Source organism: Gracilinanus agilis, chromosome 2 (genome assembly GCF_016433145.1).
Source record: "Gracilinanus agilis isolate LMUSP501 chromosome 2, AgileGrace, whole genome shotgun sequence".
Classification (NCBI taxonomy): domain Eukaryota; kingdom Metazoa; phylum Chordata; class Mammalia; order Didelphimorphia; family Didelphidae; genus Gracilinanus; species Gracilinanus agilis.
In genome coordinates this window covers 426,653,439-426,672,315 of record NC_058131.1, presented here as the reverse complement: position 1 = coordinate 426,672,315, position 18,877 = coordinate 426,653,439, and the positions used below count along the sequence as shown (strand labels likewise).

At 40.5% G+C, this 18,877-nt stretch overlaps 1 protein-coding gene across 1 annotated transcript in view; it reads left to right on the top strand.

Moving 5' to 3' along the window:
- PDLIM4 (PDZ and LIM domain 4) overlaps window positions 1-18,877 on the top strand; it is a 117,450-nt gene that overhangs the window by 45,358 nt on the left and 53,215 nt on the right. Inside the window, exon 3 of the mRNA XM_044664673.1 lies at window positions 16,178-16,262. Within this exon, the coding sequence (XP_044520608.1) occupies window positions 16,178-16,262 (85 nt within the window). The remainder of the gene's footprint in view (window positions 1-16,177; window positions 16,263-18,877) is intronic.

Sequence of the window (18,877 nt, the reverse complement as noted above, 5' to 3'; positions counted from 1 at the left end):
TGCCCATAGTCACAAAGCTAGGAAATGTCAGACCAGATTTGAAACCTGGACTTCTCATCTGTCTCTCAATCCACTGAGCCACCTCACTGGGCCTCTTATTGATATCTTTTATTTTTACATCATAATTTTCCCCATTCTTTCTCTCTCTCCCAGGAAGATATTCTGTATGATAAGTAGTATTTTAGAAAGGAAGGAAGGAAGGAAGGAAGGAAGGAAGGAAGGAAGGAAGGAAGGAAAGAAGGAAGAAAGGAAGGAAGAAAGGGAGGGAGGGAGGGAGGGAGGGAAGGAGGGAGGAAAAAATCAGCACAACTAATCAATACATTGAAAAAGTCCAAAAGCATGTGCAATGTTTGTGGAATTCTCACTTCCACAAGAGAGTGGTTTAGTCTCTGGCCTCTTTTCAAGGATAATCAGGCATTCCAGCTCTGTTGGAATGTTACTGCTTGGCTGGTCCAAAGCTGGTGACATGCTCTGTTTCTGTTAGTCCCTGGGATGTGCAGATGGCTACCATATCCTGATCTATGATCTACAGTTATTTCTGGCCCTTTATCTGAATAAAACCTACCTAAGAATCTTAGAGTTGGTGGGTTCATTAGAGGACATTTAGTCTGTTATTTCTCATACCATCTCCCAGGTGGCCCAATTCCCACCCAGTGTCCCACTGTGAGGAACAGATCAGATAGCATTTATTAGCATGTCACTGGAAACCCAGAACATAGCATGGAAAAGCACCCATATTCTTGGTCACTCACAGATGAGTGGAATATTGAATAATCCAACCAGACATGAGAGATAGGCAACATATGGGCCTGACTGATTTGTGGAAGCCCCATGTCTTTGCCAAAAATTTCTGGGAAAACATAATTTCTTTCTATTCTTCTTAAGCAATTTCCCCCACACAGACAACTGTGGCTTTGCTGCATTAAGGGTGATTGGAAGGGAAGTTTCTGGCTTGGTATCTTGCCTTTGGTAGTCACATAGCATGTGAACACCTAAATTGGGATCAGTTTCTTTCTTTCATGCTAATTTATAGGCATGTCCCATTGGACCTTTGGGCTGAGAAAAGCAGATCAGAAAAATATAGTTTTGGGGATCATTTCAACAATATCTGTATCTCAGGGGCCAACTAAACAAGTTTCCCTCTTTCTTTCCTGGGACCTGGGCAACCCAGGGGAAAAGGGGTGACTTTTGAGAGGCAATGTGGTTGAGTAGATAGAACAAAATACTTGGAATCAAGAGGTCGAGATTGAATCCATCCTTAGCTATGTGCTAGTGTGTTATCCTGACTCTTAAGTCCGGAAGCACTGCCAAGCTAATAACTAAGGAATTCAAAAACTTAGTTTGTCGCTCGCTTGGGTATGTGCCTCAATCTTTTTGCAAGACTTGAATCTGTCACAACTTGCTTTTTTTTTTTTGGCTTAGCATCATGGAAGTGTTTTCCACATTATTCTGGGATGTAGGAGAAGAATTGTGGGAAACACAAATAGTATTTTCCCATCCTTTCATACAGTGGCCGTCATTCTAGTGAGAGGAAGGAAGCAAACATTTATAAGAAAGGCTTTACACTTAATCTTTACCACAACCCTGGAGATAGGTGCTATTATGCTATGTATTTTACAGGTGAGGAAACTAAGGCAAACAGAAGTTAAGTGACTTGCCCAGGATCATACAACTAGTAAGTATCTGAGGCCAAATTTGAATTCAGGTCTTCCTAATGCCAGGTCCAGTACCCTATCCACTGACCTACCTATTAGTGTTCTTTAAAAATAAAACCAACAAACTTTAAACACTATCCCTTGAGTATCATATTTGGAAACAATCAACTACCTATAAGGTCAAAGCCCTCTGTGATACAGACATTGCTGAGACTGGATATTTTCTCATATTTCATACTAGTTGATAACTACTCACTTAGAGATAAAAATAATTGTGGGTTTGATTGTTTTTTATTTTGTTTCCCCTCTTCAAATGAAGGCTGATCACTTGTTGGGAATATTGTAGAGAGGTGGGGATTGGATGAGATGGATGACCTTCTAACTCTAAGATGCTGGGATACCCATCCTGCCTCCTACAACTTCCAGTCATACCCGCCCTCAGCCAGTATCTCATTTGTTGAGATGAGTCTGATCCTGTCTTCACCAGAAGGGCTGCTATGCTTTGACGGTTGACGATCAGTTGTTCCCTCAGCCTCTAATGTAGTTGTCTCCAGACCTCTAGGCACTTGTTAATGACCAGTCCATGCGTGTATCTGGGTATCTACTCACTCACTCTCTTGCTTTTGAAATTAACCTTTTCACTCAGTCTCCTCATCTCTCTCACTCCCACCTATATGCATTTCCTTAAGTCTTTCTACAGGGCTTCATTCTCCTTTTCCTTGAGTTTCCTTTAGTCTGGCTAAGACTTTCAACTAGCTCTCTCATCTCCTCTTCACCCCTTTATGTCAGAAGCCATGGGTCCCTTCTCTTGACTTTAGGGTCTACTCTAAGATAACTAAAAATCCCATCTCTTCCTGGTTATACCAGAGAAAGGTAGATGGGGAGTCCAGATACAGACTGATAGGTTCAGAATTGGAAGGGATCTTAGAAGTCATCTAAGTCAGTGGTATAAAATTCACATAGAAGGAGATCTCACAGACTACATGTTGACTTAGAAAACCACAAATCAACATTATCTTTGTTGTATTTTATTTTCATTTATTTTGCTAAACATTGCCCAATTACATTTTAATCTGGAACAGGTGACACAAGCAAGTTTTTCTGGCTCAAAAGCAGCCTCTATCTAAGTCATCATTTTATAGATGAAGAAACTGAGACCCAGAAATGAGAAGTGACTTGCCAAAGGTCACCTGGAAAGAAATAACATGAGAATTTGAAGCTAGGTCCTCTGATTCCAAAACAAAATACTCCATGCTAGAGTTATGTGTGGTTGTGGGAATTGCTAGAGAAGCAACTTTGACTTTCATGTTTTGTTGAATTTTTTTTAAACCCTTCCCTTCTGAATTAGAATTGATACTAAGTTTTGGTTCCAAGGCAGAACAGCAGTTAAGGGCTAGGCAATTGGGGTTGTAACTACCCCAACAAGGAAATATCTGATATCAGATTTGAACCTAGGACCTCCCATCTCTAGGTCTGATTCTCAATCCACTGAGCTACCTAACTGCCCCCTGATGAACTTTTAACAAATGCACTATGTGAAAGAGTAGTCTGAGAGTTTAATTATTATTTATTTAATTTAAAGTTTTACTGATTTTTTTGTTTTGAGATCTTTTTCATTCAAAATAAATCTCTCCCTCTCCTCTCCCTGGCAAACCATCTTTTGTTATTACAAAGAATAATTTTAAAAAATCAACCTTCACATCAACTAAATCTGGCACTATAATGTAGTATTTTAAAAGCCACATCTGTGAAGAAAGGAAGAAGACACCCAGGTGCGTTTTCTCTGGGATCAAACTTCAAATCTTTTGAAGGATTGTCTTAATAGTATTTCTCTTTCTCAGGCCCAAACTCCTTTGTCAGGCAAAACAAGCCACTAAATCAGAAATTCCTCTCATTTGAAAAGCAGTCAAATCTATTGCTCTGCTTTGCAGAGAGATTTTATTGATGAGATTGATATTGCTCATCAGAATTCCATACTTTTTTCTGCTTTTCTTCAATAGCATCTTGACATCCCTGGGACGGTGTGAAGCCTAGCACTCTATGCTGGTTCAGGCAGACATACTTCACCTACCCTTTCCCTCCCTGCCTTTCCCCACCTCCACTCAATTCCAAATACATCCTGAGAGTGAGAGGAGGGGCAGTGTTTTCATTGCTAGGAGATCTTTCAGTCAGCAAACATTTAGTAAGCACTTACTATGTGCCAGGCTCTGTGCTAAATGCTGGAGCTTAGGAATACAAGGATGAAAGAAAAGACAGTCCCTCTCCTCAAGGAGCTTACATTCTAATGGAGGAAGACAATACTAGGAAGCAAAAAGGGTAAGGTGGGGTGTGACAGAGTTATCTGGGATAGGGACATGATGGGAGTGTATCTAGGTGAGAAATTCTCTTTCTCTGGCCTGGTGTCCTCCTTCTAGGAACTTCTAGGAGGAAGCAGCCAGTCAGGGGAAGGGTCCAAAGGGATGGAGGATACTTTTGAGCTATTAATTCCTGGGCTGAAATAATTCTCCATGATAAAGAGTTTTCTGAACCTTCTGTGGCAAATGCTGCAGCTATTGGAAAGGAAAATGTGTCTTCTTTGGTTCATGTTCCATCTTGCCTAGACCAGCCACAAGCAATGGAACTCTTCTGCTGCCCTTGTTGAAAGCTTTCCTTGGGACAGCAAGGGTTGTTCAAGGATGTGTGTGGGGTCTCAGATCTCTGATCATAGAGGACAGAGTAGCATAAAAAAGTCTGACTCCTAGATGGGTTGAAGCAGTCCCCAGTGTCTGGAGAAGAAAATTCTATGGGACAGATTTGTAGTCAGAGGCTACAAGTACAAATTTCCCTCTGCCACTATAATTTCTCTAGACATTAATTTCCTCATCTATAAAATGAGGTGGGAAAAGGATGGACTAAATAAGTTAATTTCTATCTCTAAATCCAAAAAAAGCATAAGGATCAAAGAAACAGGGACCGAGGAGGCACATTCTGACCTTCCCAGCTGTGGTCATTCCCCTGGGTACTAAGCAGGGTAGGTTTGCTCTGACTCTGGGAGTGTGAAGGTTACATAGACAGCTGCAGCCAGCTGGGGGCTGTAAGGATCGCTTCTGACCCATTTTGCAGGCATACACAGACTGGGAGGTTTTGCTCTCTGGCTGGCCTCCCAGGACCTGGCCACAGCAGGGCACCCAGGGCTAAAGAGAGTGACGGCCCTTCCTACCTTCTCCCCTGGTGGCCCAGGACAGTGTCCACACAACACATGGTATGATTCATGCTTCCCTGTTAAGGCCCTTCTGAGGAAGTCAGTCTCTGGAGTCAAGACAAACTGGTGGCTCCCACATAAACTGGCCATGGAGCTCCGTGCAGCATTGTCATCCCAGTTTGGTGGAAAGGATGAGCTCAGGACAGATAGGCCAAGAAGACTGAGTTAGCTCAGGAAAGGGAAGACTCTCACAGTCTCCTGGCGGTTGTCATGTGCCCACCATCCACACAAATGTTGCTGGGTTGCACCCTGAAAAAGGAAAACACAAACCAGAATTTTATTTTTTGTTGATGAACCCTAATTCAGAAAGGGTAAGCCAGTGGAATTGTAACCAGATGGAGATACTCGATGTAAAGTACTGTGGGGACTTGTACATAAACTATTTTCTTGAATATGATTTAAGAAAGAACCTGCTGAAAGCTGATGGTCCATCCCTGCTGGAAGGAGGTGGTGATTTGAACTTTTTAATTATCCAAGTTTAATGAGTGTGCCCCAATCCTGGGCTTCTGACTTGGTGGGAAGGAAATCCATATAGGTGAGAATGAGCCTGCATGGGGCACTGTGAGCAAACTAGCCAGCTTGGGGCAGAGGAGGCTTAAAGGGGCACAGAGGAAAGCAAGACTCAACATTCCCACCCATAATCCACAAAGCAGCACTTGGTCTAAATTAGAAAGGAGAGATAAAACTAGAGTGTTATTTAGGTAATGATTTCCATATATCTGAGCTTAATGTCTTCCAACTTGGGACATACATCTGAAAGCAATTTTCCTCCTCAGAGCCAGAAAATTAAATCTTTCTACCAGTAAAAGACAACTAGACAGGCTTTCCTATCATTTAACAAGAGGGGGAATTAGGGACCCTGTTGTTTATGGCATTAACTTAGAGGTCCCCAGGTGGGCTTCAGATCCTCCCTTTTGGGATTTCCCCCAGTGCTTGCATCTGTGGGTATAAGCTTCTCCCAGAATCTTCCAAAGACACAGGCAGAGTCCTTAAACCTCAACTCAGAAGAATTAAGCTGCCCAGGTCTTGCCCTCCCTTTGACAGACCCATCTTCCCAGGTACCTCCACTGTCGGCTCTACAGTCTCTATCTCTGCTAAATGAGGGCAGTCTCATCGATGCACATTAACTGACAGTTGCTGTGGCCTGGGAAAAGGTTGGCCACATAAGAAGATAAATAACAACCAAGTTAACATTGGCTAAAGACTAGAAAGCAGTAGGACTTGCAGGCTGGTGGCTGGGGCTGGGAGGGGTGTACAGAAATGCTATAAGCAAAGGCATGGGAATGAGCTTGGTCAAATTAGAGAACAGAGAGGAGCTTGGACTGGATGAAGCAGAGGGGAAGAGGGAAGATAAGGGAAGAATAGGGACTGACCCACAAAACCCAACAACCATGCCTAGATCTGTGACAACGTGGGGATTTTCATGAACTCAGGGGCACAGATAGGATTTAAATCAGGATAGAGTTTAAATCTGAACAAATCTCAAGGTAACTTCTATAAAGCTCATAGAGAAATGAGAGGATTAAGACAAGAGCCTACTCTTGTGGATAAAAACCCCTTTAGGCTGGGTTATTTCTGGGGAGAGGGCACTTGGACTCTCTTACTGCCTCTGAGATGCTTACTGCAGGCACTGAGTCCCCTCAAAATGGAGTTGGGTTACCCCTCAGCATCACTCAGGAGTCAACCTGCTTACTAATCCTTTCTGTTACTGGAAAATATTTCTCTTTTCTCAACTGTATTTGGTATTTGGTTTCTAAGGCAAGGCAGGAATTTCACAACGTCCTGTTTCCTTTCTGGACTCAGAACAAATGTCAAATGAGTTCAGTGAGGAGATGGCCAAAAAAAAAAAAAATTCAACGGTCAACGAACAGGCCCTACTAGATCTCAATTTTCCACTTACCAAACCTATAACTTCATGGGTAAAGGGAACTCCAAAGTAAGGAAGCTTCTTTTACCAGTGCACTATTTGTAACTATACTTTGAAAGAATTGCTAAGAGCCTTAAGAGATTCAAAGACTTGTCCAGGATTACAGAGCTTGCTGGGGGGGTCGAAGCAGGACTCCTGGCACCAAGGCTTGGTTCCTATCTACTATACCATTCTGGCCTTTCTAAATAATCCCAATAATGTCATTACGTATCACTGATCACAACTGATAGGGGGAAATAGGGAGACACATAGTCATTCTGAGGCCAGAGCATTCTGGAAAAAAATCTGCAGGATTCCTAGGGGCAGTACCTTCCTCCAAGACTTTGATATTAGTACTAGGAAAGATAATAATAATGACAACAAAGGCTAGCAATTATATGGCGCTTTTAAGGATAGCAAAGTACTGTACATGTGCATGTTATCTCAGAACCTTACAACAACCTTGTGAAGTAGATGCTACTATAACCACCCATTTTTCAGAGGGAGAAACTGAGACTTGCTCAGAATCACACAACTAGTGTCTGAGGTGGAATCTGAACTGAGTTCTTTCTGACTCTTACCAACCTAGCTATAATCAGATGACTGTAGAGATCAGCTCTACCTCTATCTGATAGTCCCTGCCTTCTCTAAATGCTGTTATATCTCTCCCCTTCTCATGATGGACTGTAATAATAATATGATTTGATGAGATCTATAGAACTCATTAAAGGTTGCAAAGTGCCCACTGAGACTAGCTGATCTCTAAGGTTCCATCTTGGAAGTGAGACAGGAATCAATTAGGCAACTAGTGTTTGTAATGTGCCTACTATGTGCCAGGCTGGGCAGCTAGATGGCACAGAGGATAAAGCACTGGGTCTGGAGTTAGGAAGACCTGAATTCAAGTCCAGACTCAAACGCTTGTGACTCTGAGCAAGTTACTTCACTCGGCTTCAATTTCCTCATCCATAAAATGAGTTAGAGAAAGAAATGACAAAACAATCCAGTATTTTTGACAAGAAAACCCCAAATGGGGTCATGAAGAATTGGACACAACTGAAATAACTGAATAACAAAATGTGCCAGGCTCCGTGTTGGGTTCTAGGTGTACAAAGACAAAAACAAAACAATTCTTTTCACTCCAAGAGCTTGGGGTGAGAATATATGTCCCTCATTGAATTCTTTTTATGGCTGAACAGAAAATGGTTTCCTTGGAAGGACTTTGAGGCTCCAGGTGGCAAAAGTATGTCTCCAAGCCAAATTATATACATGTAGGACTCAGTCCCATTTGGCTGACTGGAATATTGATTCCAAGAATAGTTTTGATACATTCCTAAAGAATGAATGAATACAAAGGAGTACTTTAAGTGATATATGTCCAGCACTGAATGTTGTGGGACTGAATGCTCAATATATTTTAGCCTGTGGGGGACTGGAGCTTGGGAAAAGGCAAGCATCTCAGCATCTCCCCCACACATCCCCTTGCCAAAGGGAGTCCTTGAAGGCAAATGCTTGACTGGGCCATTCCCTGAAAGTCACTTTTTTTTCCCTTGGGAATTTCCAAAGCCTTTCCAAGGGTGTTCCCAGAGAAAATATTAAACTTGAAATGCCATTAACTGTCCAATAAAGCAGCTTTGAAAAAAAATATTTCATTGATGCTTTTCTTTTTTGACACCAATGTTAAATGGCAGTAACCTCCACTGCACCCCACCCCACCCACCCACACACCCTTCCTCGTAACAAAAAAGCACTGTTCAGAAAAACAAACTGACATTAGTGTCTATCAGAGGATGCCTCATTTTGCACTTGTACCAAGAATAAAAAGGAGTGTTCATCAGCATTCCTCTGGGTTGATTGGTCAGAGCAATGAGAGGCTGGATTTCAGTACTCAGCAAGGGTCATCTCCAATTATGGCATAAATAGAAAGTGTGTTGGCCTCAGAAAACCTGGGTTCTAGTCCCATTTCTACTAACTCTCCCTCTCTCTCCATCTTCCTTTCTGTCTCCCTCTTTCCCTCTCCCTCTCCCTTTCTCTGTCTCTCTGTCTCTCTCAGCCTATCTATCTTTGCTTTGAAAAGGATGAAAAAAAATCTGTCTCTGTCAGTCTCTTTCTCCCTCCTTCTCTCTCTCCCTTTCCCTTTCTCTGTCTGTCTCTCTGTCTTTGCTTTGAAAAGAATGAAAAAATCTCTGTCTCTGTCAGTCTGTCTGCCTCTCTGTCTCCCTCCCTCCCTCTTTCTTTCTCTTCTTCTGTCTCTCCCTCAATCTCTTTGTCTTCACTTTGAAAAGGATGAAAAAAAAAGTCTCTGTCTCTGTGTCTCTCTCTCCAATCTACTGCTCTCTTGATGTGATGAAAGAACTTGAGCAAGTTCTTTCCCTTTTCTGGGCCTCAAAGAGACTTGTACTAGATAAATAAGGTTCCTTCTGGTGATGCCATTTTGTAGTTCTATGAATATTTGTGAGAATTTTCAATATGCTAATAATACCAAGGATTCATTCTTTTTTTTTTTTATCTCTTTCATCTGCTCCCTTTCAGACTTACATAAAGAGAAGTGGGAAATGTTACTTGGCCTTCAAATTGAATTTTATAATCAGGAATTTTCTGGATTTTGAATCATGTACTGGCCTTTGCTCCACGATTGGCCCCTATTCCTAAGGCTCTTGACCGGTAAATTTCTCTCTTCCTTAAAGTGAGTCAATCCCCTTCCTTAGAAATTTACCACCCTTTCCTGAATGTCCCACCATGACTCAGATCCCTGGTGTCAAAACTGCAAAATGTAGGTTTATCTGCCCTGACCAAATGGAGCTCTGCATTGAGTTTAGGACAAACCTTTATTATAGGGACTTTAGTGATCTTCTGGAGAAATCATCATTCCTGGTCCAAGAGGGGCATCTGTTGAGGGATACATTTGCCTGTCTTGTGCCTACCCCTTTCTATTCAGGGACACAGAATCTCACATCAGGAGACATTAAAGAATTCCTTTTTCAATATCTCTGGCTTGAAGATTTCTAATGACCAGGAGCCTCCAGAGTCAACTGTTTACAATTCAGTATTGCTCTGATTTTTAGAAAGTCTTCCCTTACCTAGATCCTAAAAATCCAACTCTCTGAAGCTTCTACCCATTGCCCCTTACTCTTCTCTCTATGTCTAAACAAAGTAATTTTCCCACACAATATTTCTTCTCATACTTAGGGATAGTTATGGCATTTCCCTTCTAATTCTTCTGTTCTCTGGGCACAATATCGAGGTTCCCAGGATCAGAAACTGAGCTGGAAGGGATCTAAGACCATCTAGTCTAACCATCTCATAGATGAAGAACTAAGACCCAGTTCTAAAAGACCTCTTTATCAAATGTCAATATCAAATGTCAGAGCTAGCATTCCTATTAAGGTCCTTTGACTCCAAATCCGGTATTCTTTCTACTATGCCAGGTTGTAAATATTACTATGGTATGGTATTCATTCTTCTTGCTGTCTTAGTAGCTTTTCTTTTCTTTCTTAAACCCTTATTTTCTGTCTTAGAATTGATACTAAGTATCAATTCCAAAAAATCTAAGTTCTAAAGCAGAGGAGCAATAAGGACTAGGTAATTGGGATGAAGTGACTTTCCCAGGGTCACACAGCTAGGAAATGCCTGAGGTCAGATTTGAACCCAGGACTTCCTATCTCTAGGCCTGGCACTCCATCCGATGAGCCACCTAGATGCCATTTTTTATTGTTTTTTAGGATATTCTCCAGCTAATCAAGGAACTTCCTAAAAAGTGTCCACAGCTCAACCTAATTGTTAAAGTCTAATCAAGTAGAGCAAGACTGGAATCTCCTTTATTGTGGAACCTTCTTCATTCAGCCAAAGCTGCTTTGAGTCATCTACAAATTTGATGTTTGGCATCTATATCTCCATCCAAGTCACTACAAAGAGAACTCAGAGTCAAAGATGGATTCCTTAGGAGCTCAATAGAGACCTTCTTCCAAGCTTATAAATAACTCCTTTTACTTTTAATCACTATCTCCTAGTGCTGTGTTGGCAAAGCTCTGGCACAGGTACCCAGATGTGCTGGGTACCTCTCTCCACAGATCCCAAGGACATTTGCCACATGACCTGCCCCTCTGCTTATTTCTTCTTTTTCCTGATATAGGCATTAAAAATACCTTTTTAAATTAACTATTGTAAGGCTAAAAATTAATATCCATAAATCTTATAAAAATAGAATACTAGGAGTATTGTATATCCATTTTTAGTTTTGCACTATCCTCAACATTAATTATCCTCAACAGCTTGAGCTTTATTCCAAGTTTTAGTGCTTCTGATACTTCTCTTCCAGGACTGGAAATACATTTTAAAATCCGTCCACCATTATCTGCCCTTTCTATATCTTTAAAACAAAAAAAAAATTCTTACTTTCTCTTAAGTATCAATTCTAAGACAGAAGGGTAAGGGGTAGGCAAACAGGGTTAGGGTCACACAGCTAGGTAGTGTCTGAAACCAGATTTGAACCCAGGTCCACTCGACTCTTGGCCTGGTGCTCTACTTTACTATATCTTTTTTTTTTTTTTTTTTAATTTAAGTTAATGAATTCCTTCTTTAAAGAATTCTCATATTTCTTACTCACTGGAATTTTTTCTGTTTACCTCATCAGAATTTCATTCTTGAGAATGCTCTATCCCTCTTAGGCTGAATTCCTCATAGAATTTCAAGTCACTAGATTCTACTTATCCTTTCTCTGAATCCTTTGAAATGAAATCCTCTCAAAATCTAGAGCACCTGCCTGACAATGCTTGATTTCACTTTCCTCTACCAAAATTTCCAAGATGGAATGGTCATTTCCTCCCAAGTTCTTACTATTTTGACTTTAGAATTCAGTCTGTCTCTATTCATCAGAATCAGTTGCAAAATAGCTATAGATTAAGATAGAATTTATATAGCATTTACAATGTGCTAGGCATTGCTAAATGCCTTAAAAATATTATCCTCACAATAACTCTGGGAGGTAGTTGCTATTATTTTCCCTCTTCTACAGGTTAGGAAATTGAGGCAAACAGAGGAAGTGACAACTAGAATCATACCACTAGCTGAGGCTAGATTTGAACTCAGGGCTTCCTGACTTCAGGTACAGTATTGAATCTACTTGATTCCTATACAAATTAAAAGATGAAATTATCTTTAAGGCAAGTCAATAATTCATGACTTACTTTGCTTTTGACAGGGAGAAAACTGTAACAAATGTCTGAATAATGGAAATCTCCCATGAATAGTGTGTCGTAGTTCTGTCCCAATTTTGTGATCTATTTTCTTAATTTCTAATCTATTTCTTCTTTCTGTCTAGGTGGTCTGTAGTACACCTCCATTTCTCCATGGATTTAGTTTCTCCCTCTTGTTGATCTTCATCCAAATTTTCTACACAGTGCTTTCCTCCTCTGTTTACTGGGTTACATCACATGCATGTGTATTATCTCAATACTCCACCAATCATCTCTTATTTCTTCTATTACTTTTAAATACTCATCCAGAGTCATATTCCAGTTATGAATCTCATTAATTTGAAGAGGCCAAATTTTCCCTTTGACTAAGGACTTCTATTTCACTTTGCTTATTACCTTTATTTTATATTTGAGCATAAACCACTAAGACCTTTGGTTTAATTCCTGATTCCTTTGGGGGGGCTTTTTTTTCCTCTTGCAAATTATTGGGTACCTCTGCTGCTCCTTTCCTTATGTTGTAACTGCTACTCTCTATGATATCAAATTCATAGATGGACAAAAGTGTTTTTTCCCCTTTTCAGTTTAAATCTATTTTGAACAGTTTCATAAGATCCCAAACAATATTTTTGAAACCCTTTACCTTCTGTGTGAGAATCAGTCCTGAGTATTGGTTCCAAAACATGAGAGGTAAGGACTAGGCAGTCAGTAGAAATTAAATGACTTACCCTGGCTCACATAATTAGGAAGCATCTTGAGGCTAGTTTTGAACCCAAGACCTCCTGTTCCCAGGCCTGGAAGTCTATCCACTGAGTCACCTGACTGCCCCCAGGCAATATATTTTTACCAGCCTTCACTGGGTATACTACATTTTTGACCAATGCCATCCCTATATTTTAAATTTTGGTTCTAAAATCCAAATGCTGTCTTTAATTAGCAGTTCTCTTCCCAAATCTGACTTTGCTCTGTGAAGTTCCTTTGCCTTCAATCCAGAGTAGGAATCAGAAGATTATATGTGTCATTCATTCACTTTCTTGCTCAAGACTTCATTGGTCTTAGCAGTGTCTTCTTAGCTTCTTTTATTTGCTAATATTTGTCTCCATGTATATTACCAGAATTTGCCAAGCCTTGGGATTCCCTCCACCACATCCTAGATTATATGCTATGGGAAGTCAGTATACCTACCTCAAGAAATATTAATTATGTGCCTATTATGTTAAAGGCACTAATATAGATCTAGGGGATACAAGGGAAAGTTCCTGCCCTCAGGGAGCTTGCATTTGACTAGGGAATAGAGAAGAATAAATAGCATAGTACAAGGAAAACTTAGGGGGTAAAGAGCATTAAGGGCAGCTAGATGGTGCCATGGATAGAGTGCCAGACCTGAAGTCAGGAAAACTCATCTTTCTGAGATCAAATCTGGCCTCAAATACTAGCTGTGTGACCCTAGGCAAGGCACTTAACTCTATTTGCCTCAGTTCCTTATCTATAAAATGAACCAGAGAAGGAAATGGCAAACTACTCCAGCATCTTTGCTAAGCAAATCCCAGTTGGGGTCATGAAGTCTTGGACATGACCGAAACCACTAAAAACAAAAAGAACACCAAAAGGGGAAAGCAATTAGGGGATTGTGTTATAAAGGAGGTGACACCTGAATTGAGCCTTGAAAGAAGAAATAAAGGGAGAAATAAAGAGGAAGTACATTCCAGGCATGGGGGATGGCTTGTAACTGCATCTAGTAAGGAGATGATGGGTTGAGTTTAGGAACCAGTTGGTAGTCTAATTTGGCTGAAACAGGAAGGGGTATAAAGGAGAGTGATTTGAAAAAGTGGGCTGCAATGGTAGGTTGGAGTCAGGTTGTTGAAAGTTTTAAATGCCTAGGTAATTAGTATTTTATTTTATAGACAATAAAAAACAGCAGATGCTTCCATTATTAATAGCAGATTAATAAACAGCTGGAAAGGCTGTGTAGTATAGTGTAGTTTAGTGTTATTTCTGGCCTTAGAGTCAGGAAGATAAGAATTCAATTCCCATCACTGATATTGTAAGATAATGACTGAGTGGTCCTGGGCAAATCACTTGACCTGTTAATACTTCTGTAAGACTGTAAGTTGCTGATCTGCATTAGAAATGGGAGTTCCCTACAGTGATGAAGTCAAAGGTCCAGACTGAAAAATAACCCAAATGGCTGCTTTGGGACTACCACCAAAGAGGGAGTCACTAGCCACCACAGTTTGGTTCTTTTTTTTTATAAGCCAATCTCTCTTGTAACAGTTCTCACAGAACTAGCTCATCTCTTGGGGCACAAGTAGCAGCCTATTGCTGAAACAGTTCATTTCTCTCATCTATGTATGGCAGGAGCTTCATATCTGCTATTTAACTCCATATACCCAGTGATCCTCTGCCCCTTTCTCTTCTGGGTATCCTTCTTCCTTCCAGTCTTTCCTAGTATATACATTTTGCCTCTTTCATTTCTTTTCTTCATTTTTGCCTTGAAATTCTCTTAAATTTTTTATTTTAAAATTAAAAACTTGCCCTTCTTGCCATCTCCTTGATAAGAAAAATAAATAGCAAACCATTTTAGTCAATTAACACATTTGCTCAATGTAATTGCTCAATTAACACTCAACCTCAAACCCTCTGCTGTGGGGGAACCGAAAGGGGTGCAGACCCAAGCCCTGCCCTTGGAAAGGCTACAGTCTGTGAGGAAATAGTAGGGGGACCAGAGTTGGGACCTATCCTCAGACTACTGAGAGTCTAGGGGAACCAGAGGAGGAGCAGACCTGAGACCTATTCCTTAGGAAGCTCAAGGTCTAGAAAGAGAAGGAAAAAACCTTAGTCTTTGGTTTCTTTCTTTCTTTCTTTCTTTCTTTCTTTCTTTCTTTCTTTCTTTCTTTCTTTCTTTCTTATCCTTTACCTTCTGTCTTAGAATGAATACTGGGTATTGGTTTCTAAGGCAGAAGAGTGGTAAGGGCTAGGAAATGGGGGTTAAGTAACTTGCCCAGGGTCACACAGCTAGGAAGTGTCTGAGGTCAGATTTGAACCCAGGATCTCCTGTCTCTGGGTCTGACTCTCAATCCACTGAGCCACCCAGCTGCCCCCTTGGTTTCTTTCTTTAAAAAAAATATTGATATCTTGTCTTTTTACATCATCTTGATTTCCAAATGTATTCTTCTCTCACCTCCCTTCCTAACCCTTACCTCCCCAGAAAGCTATCCCTTATAACAGAGAACAAAAGAGGGAGAGGAAAAAAGTAATTTAGGAAAATAAACCAATACATCAACCAAACATTTAATATATACAATACTTCACATCCAGAGGCTCTTTCCTTTGCAAAGAGGGAGGTATATTTCCTCCTCCTTTCAGGGCCAATTTGACTATTATAATTACATTTAGTTTGGGGGATTTTGTTGTTTTATACTGTTTTCATCACTGTATATGTCATTTTTCCACTTGAGCTTATTCACTCTGCATCAGCTCATCAGTGTCTTTCCATGATTCTCTGTAGTCTTCATCTTTTGTTCCAGCACAAAGATAATTCCATTACATTCATATGCACAATTTGTTTAGCTTTGCCCAGTTGATGGCCAGGCCCTGCTTTCAAAGAATTGTTCACCATCTTGGTAGAAAACAGTTCAGACAAAAGACAAAGTAATGGTAATGTGTAATCAAGGGCTGGATTGTACCATAGACAATGAAATGATGTGTGAGACATTAGGAGGACTAAGTCTTATTACTCCTGTCTTTTCATATTTAAATATTTCTCTTGGTTTCTGTTTCCAATAAGAGACTAGTTTCATAATGAGGATCATGTCATGGTGGGGTGGGGAAGGGGAATACCAAATACTTTTTCATCCTGCCCTCTGACTCCTTAGGAAACCTAGTTGTTCTGAGATCTCAAGAATGAAGTCATCTAATTGTCCTGAAAGGGGGCTGTTGAGCCTCTGTGGTTTTCTGGTGCCTTGCCTGCATGGACTATTTGTCTAAGCCAATGACACTACAGCCACAAATGTTTCCCATGCATCTTGACATCTTCCCCCTGGGCCTCACATGACTGCCTAAAACGATTTGAGCATCACTGAGTTGTGAGGATTATGGCTTGAGTGAATGACATGCTAATTGTCCAGATTATTAGGTCAGGTTGGGCTCTTAGTACTCACTAATTCTCCTAAATTCTTTGTTGTAGAACTGAAGGGAAGGCCTGGTCATCTAGCAGTCCCGATGATGGCAAAGCACAAGCCTACCGAATCAACATAGACTCGGAACCACAGGTATGGGATGTGGGAATCCTTTCTTCTTAGTCCCAGGTGATCATGAGTACATACATAACTGCCTCCTCAGGGGTGCTTCAGCAGGTTCCCAGAGAGGACTATGGAAGAGCCAAGCTGTACTTCTCCTAGGATGCTAGAGTGTATGATAATTACATTTACCTTGTGTTGTTGCTTTGGATATTCATTTGTCCTTCCATCATGTCCAACTCTTTATGACCTCATTTATGTGTTTTCTTGTCAAGGATACTAGAGTAGTTTGCCATTTCCTTCTCCAGCTTATTTACAGATGAGGAACTGAGTCAAACAGAATTACATTACTTCCCCGGGGTCACACAGCTAATAAATGTTTGAAACCAGATTTGAACTCATGAAAATGAGTCTTCCTGACTCCAAATCCAAACTCTATCTACCACACCAACTAGCTAGCTGCTCCTCTGTGTTTGTTGCTAGTGCTTCACAAACCTTCAAGAATTATAGGGTCCTCCTGCTTAATAATCCATAGACTCTAAGGAAATGTTATCACAACCCTAACCCTTTTTTTAGTTTTTATTGATGTCCTTTATTTTTTTTTATCATATTCATTTCTGAGTACATATCCCTCCCTCTTCCCCTATCCAGCAAGTCATCCCCTGTAACAAAAAATAAAAAAGAGAGACAAAAAACAGTTCTGCAAAACTAACCAACAAATTAACCGAATCTGACAGTATATGCAGTGATCCATCATCCACCACACCACCACCACCACCACTACCTCTTTGAAAAAGGGGGGGGGGGGTGTGAAAAAACATTTTCTCATTTCTTCTTTTATGAACAACCTTCATCATTATAACTGTACAACTTACAGTTTCTTTCTTTTGGCAGTGATCTTTGTATTTGCATTGTTGTTGTCACTGTGCATATAGTTTTACTTGTTTTTTCTTACTTCATTTTGCACCAGTTCATTTAAGTTTCTTCATACTTCTCTTTATTCTTCACTGTGTCTTATAGCAGAATCATATTTCCATTACCACATATACTCTAATTTGTATGATGCTAGTTTTAAACCTAGGCTAGATTTAGTGTTTGTCTATCAGTTTTTATGATTCTGTCCCACTAGAATCTATGCCTGAGAGAGAATCAGTCAATTCCAGCCTGCTCTTTGATTTGCCTCTGAAATATTATTGGACATTCTGTTAAGCTATTTATGCTACCTAAAATAAAAAGTTTATGAGTTTTATTGGCATAATGGTCAAATAATTTTGTTATTGGGCATTCCATTACACACATCTACATTATTTGGTAAAAAAAGCTTATGAGTTTTCTTGACTTAATGGTCAAATAATTTGGTTATTAGACATTCCATTAGATCCATCTATATTACCTACTATAAAAAGTTTATGAGTTTTCTTGATTTAATGGTCAAATAACTTGGTCAATAGATTTGGGATTGAGCAAAAGAATTGCCCAGGATAGGAAGAAAAACAGGAAATCAAAAGGCCACAGTTAAAGGCAGCATGTTTATTTCAACACAAAGATTGAACCTAGAAAAAACTAGGAGTCCATAGACAAGATTCTCTGCTCCCTCTTCCCTCATCCCTCTCTGTTCTCACTCCTTTTAGTCTCTGTCACTTCTTGCCCTGGGAACAGCTCACAGCCTTGGAGATTCTGATTAATGCTGGATTCTCTATCCCTCCCTCATCCAGCAGTGACAATGGACAGTGTATTAAGCTGACGTCAGAACGCAAAAGCTCCAGAGTGAACACTGCACAGACCCTAGAGTCCCTAGTGATAAAATATATAGGTGTGTGCCCCAGGCACCACCCTGATGGGCTATAAACACTGAACTAGCCAAGAGCACATCAGCACTCCCATTCAATCTTCTGTTCAGATGGTGCTAATATGGAGCCAGATGTGTCTCATCTCAAAAAGAAATCATTCATAGGATCATAAATTTAGTGGCTAGAGGGACCTTAAAGGTCATCTAGCCCAATCCTCTCACTTTATAGATGAAGAAACAAAGGTACAGATTGGTTAAGTCCAAGATTACACAGGTAGTAAGTGAGTCAAGATTTGAATCCAGGCCCTCTGATTGCATTGCCAATATGTTTTCTGTTCTAAAACTCTGCCTCTTATTCCCATGGTTGGTTCTGCTTCCACCTTTACAGAGAGTTTTTTGTGGGTATGTAAATGGGAACAAGGAGCTAGAGGCACAAAGGTTTTAAAAGCCCCAAGTTTTATTCTTTGTCGTATCTAAAGCCCAATATGTGTCCTCATCAGGCTATATTGGGAACATATGTGTATATATGTATTTAGGCATGCCTATGTACATGTATGTGGCAGCTGAATCTGGGGGTGGAACATTTAAATGCCATGTGAGGCCTCCTAGCTGTTCCCAGATGCTAGGCTCTGTCCTCCACTCTCAACTTTGCACATGTTCCCCCTCCCCACTTTTAAAAATGACTTCTGCGGCTTCCGGGTTAAGATGGCGGCAGAGTAAGAAGCAGCTCTAAACCTCTCCTGACCGAAACACACAAAACTCCTCAAGGGGACATAAAAACAAGTCCAGACGAACGGAGGAACCCCACAACAGGGCACAGCGTGGAAGGTACGTGGAATCGAGACATTTCCAAGCTAAA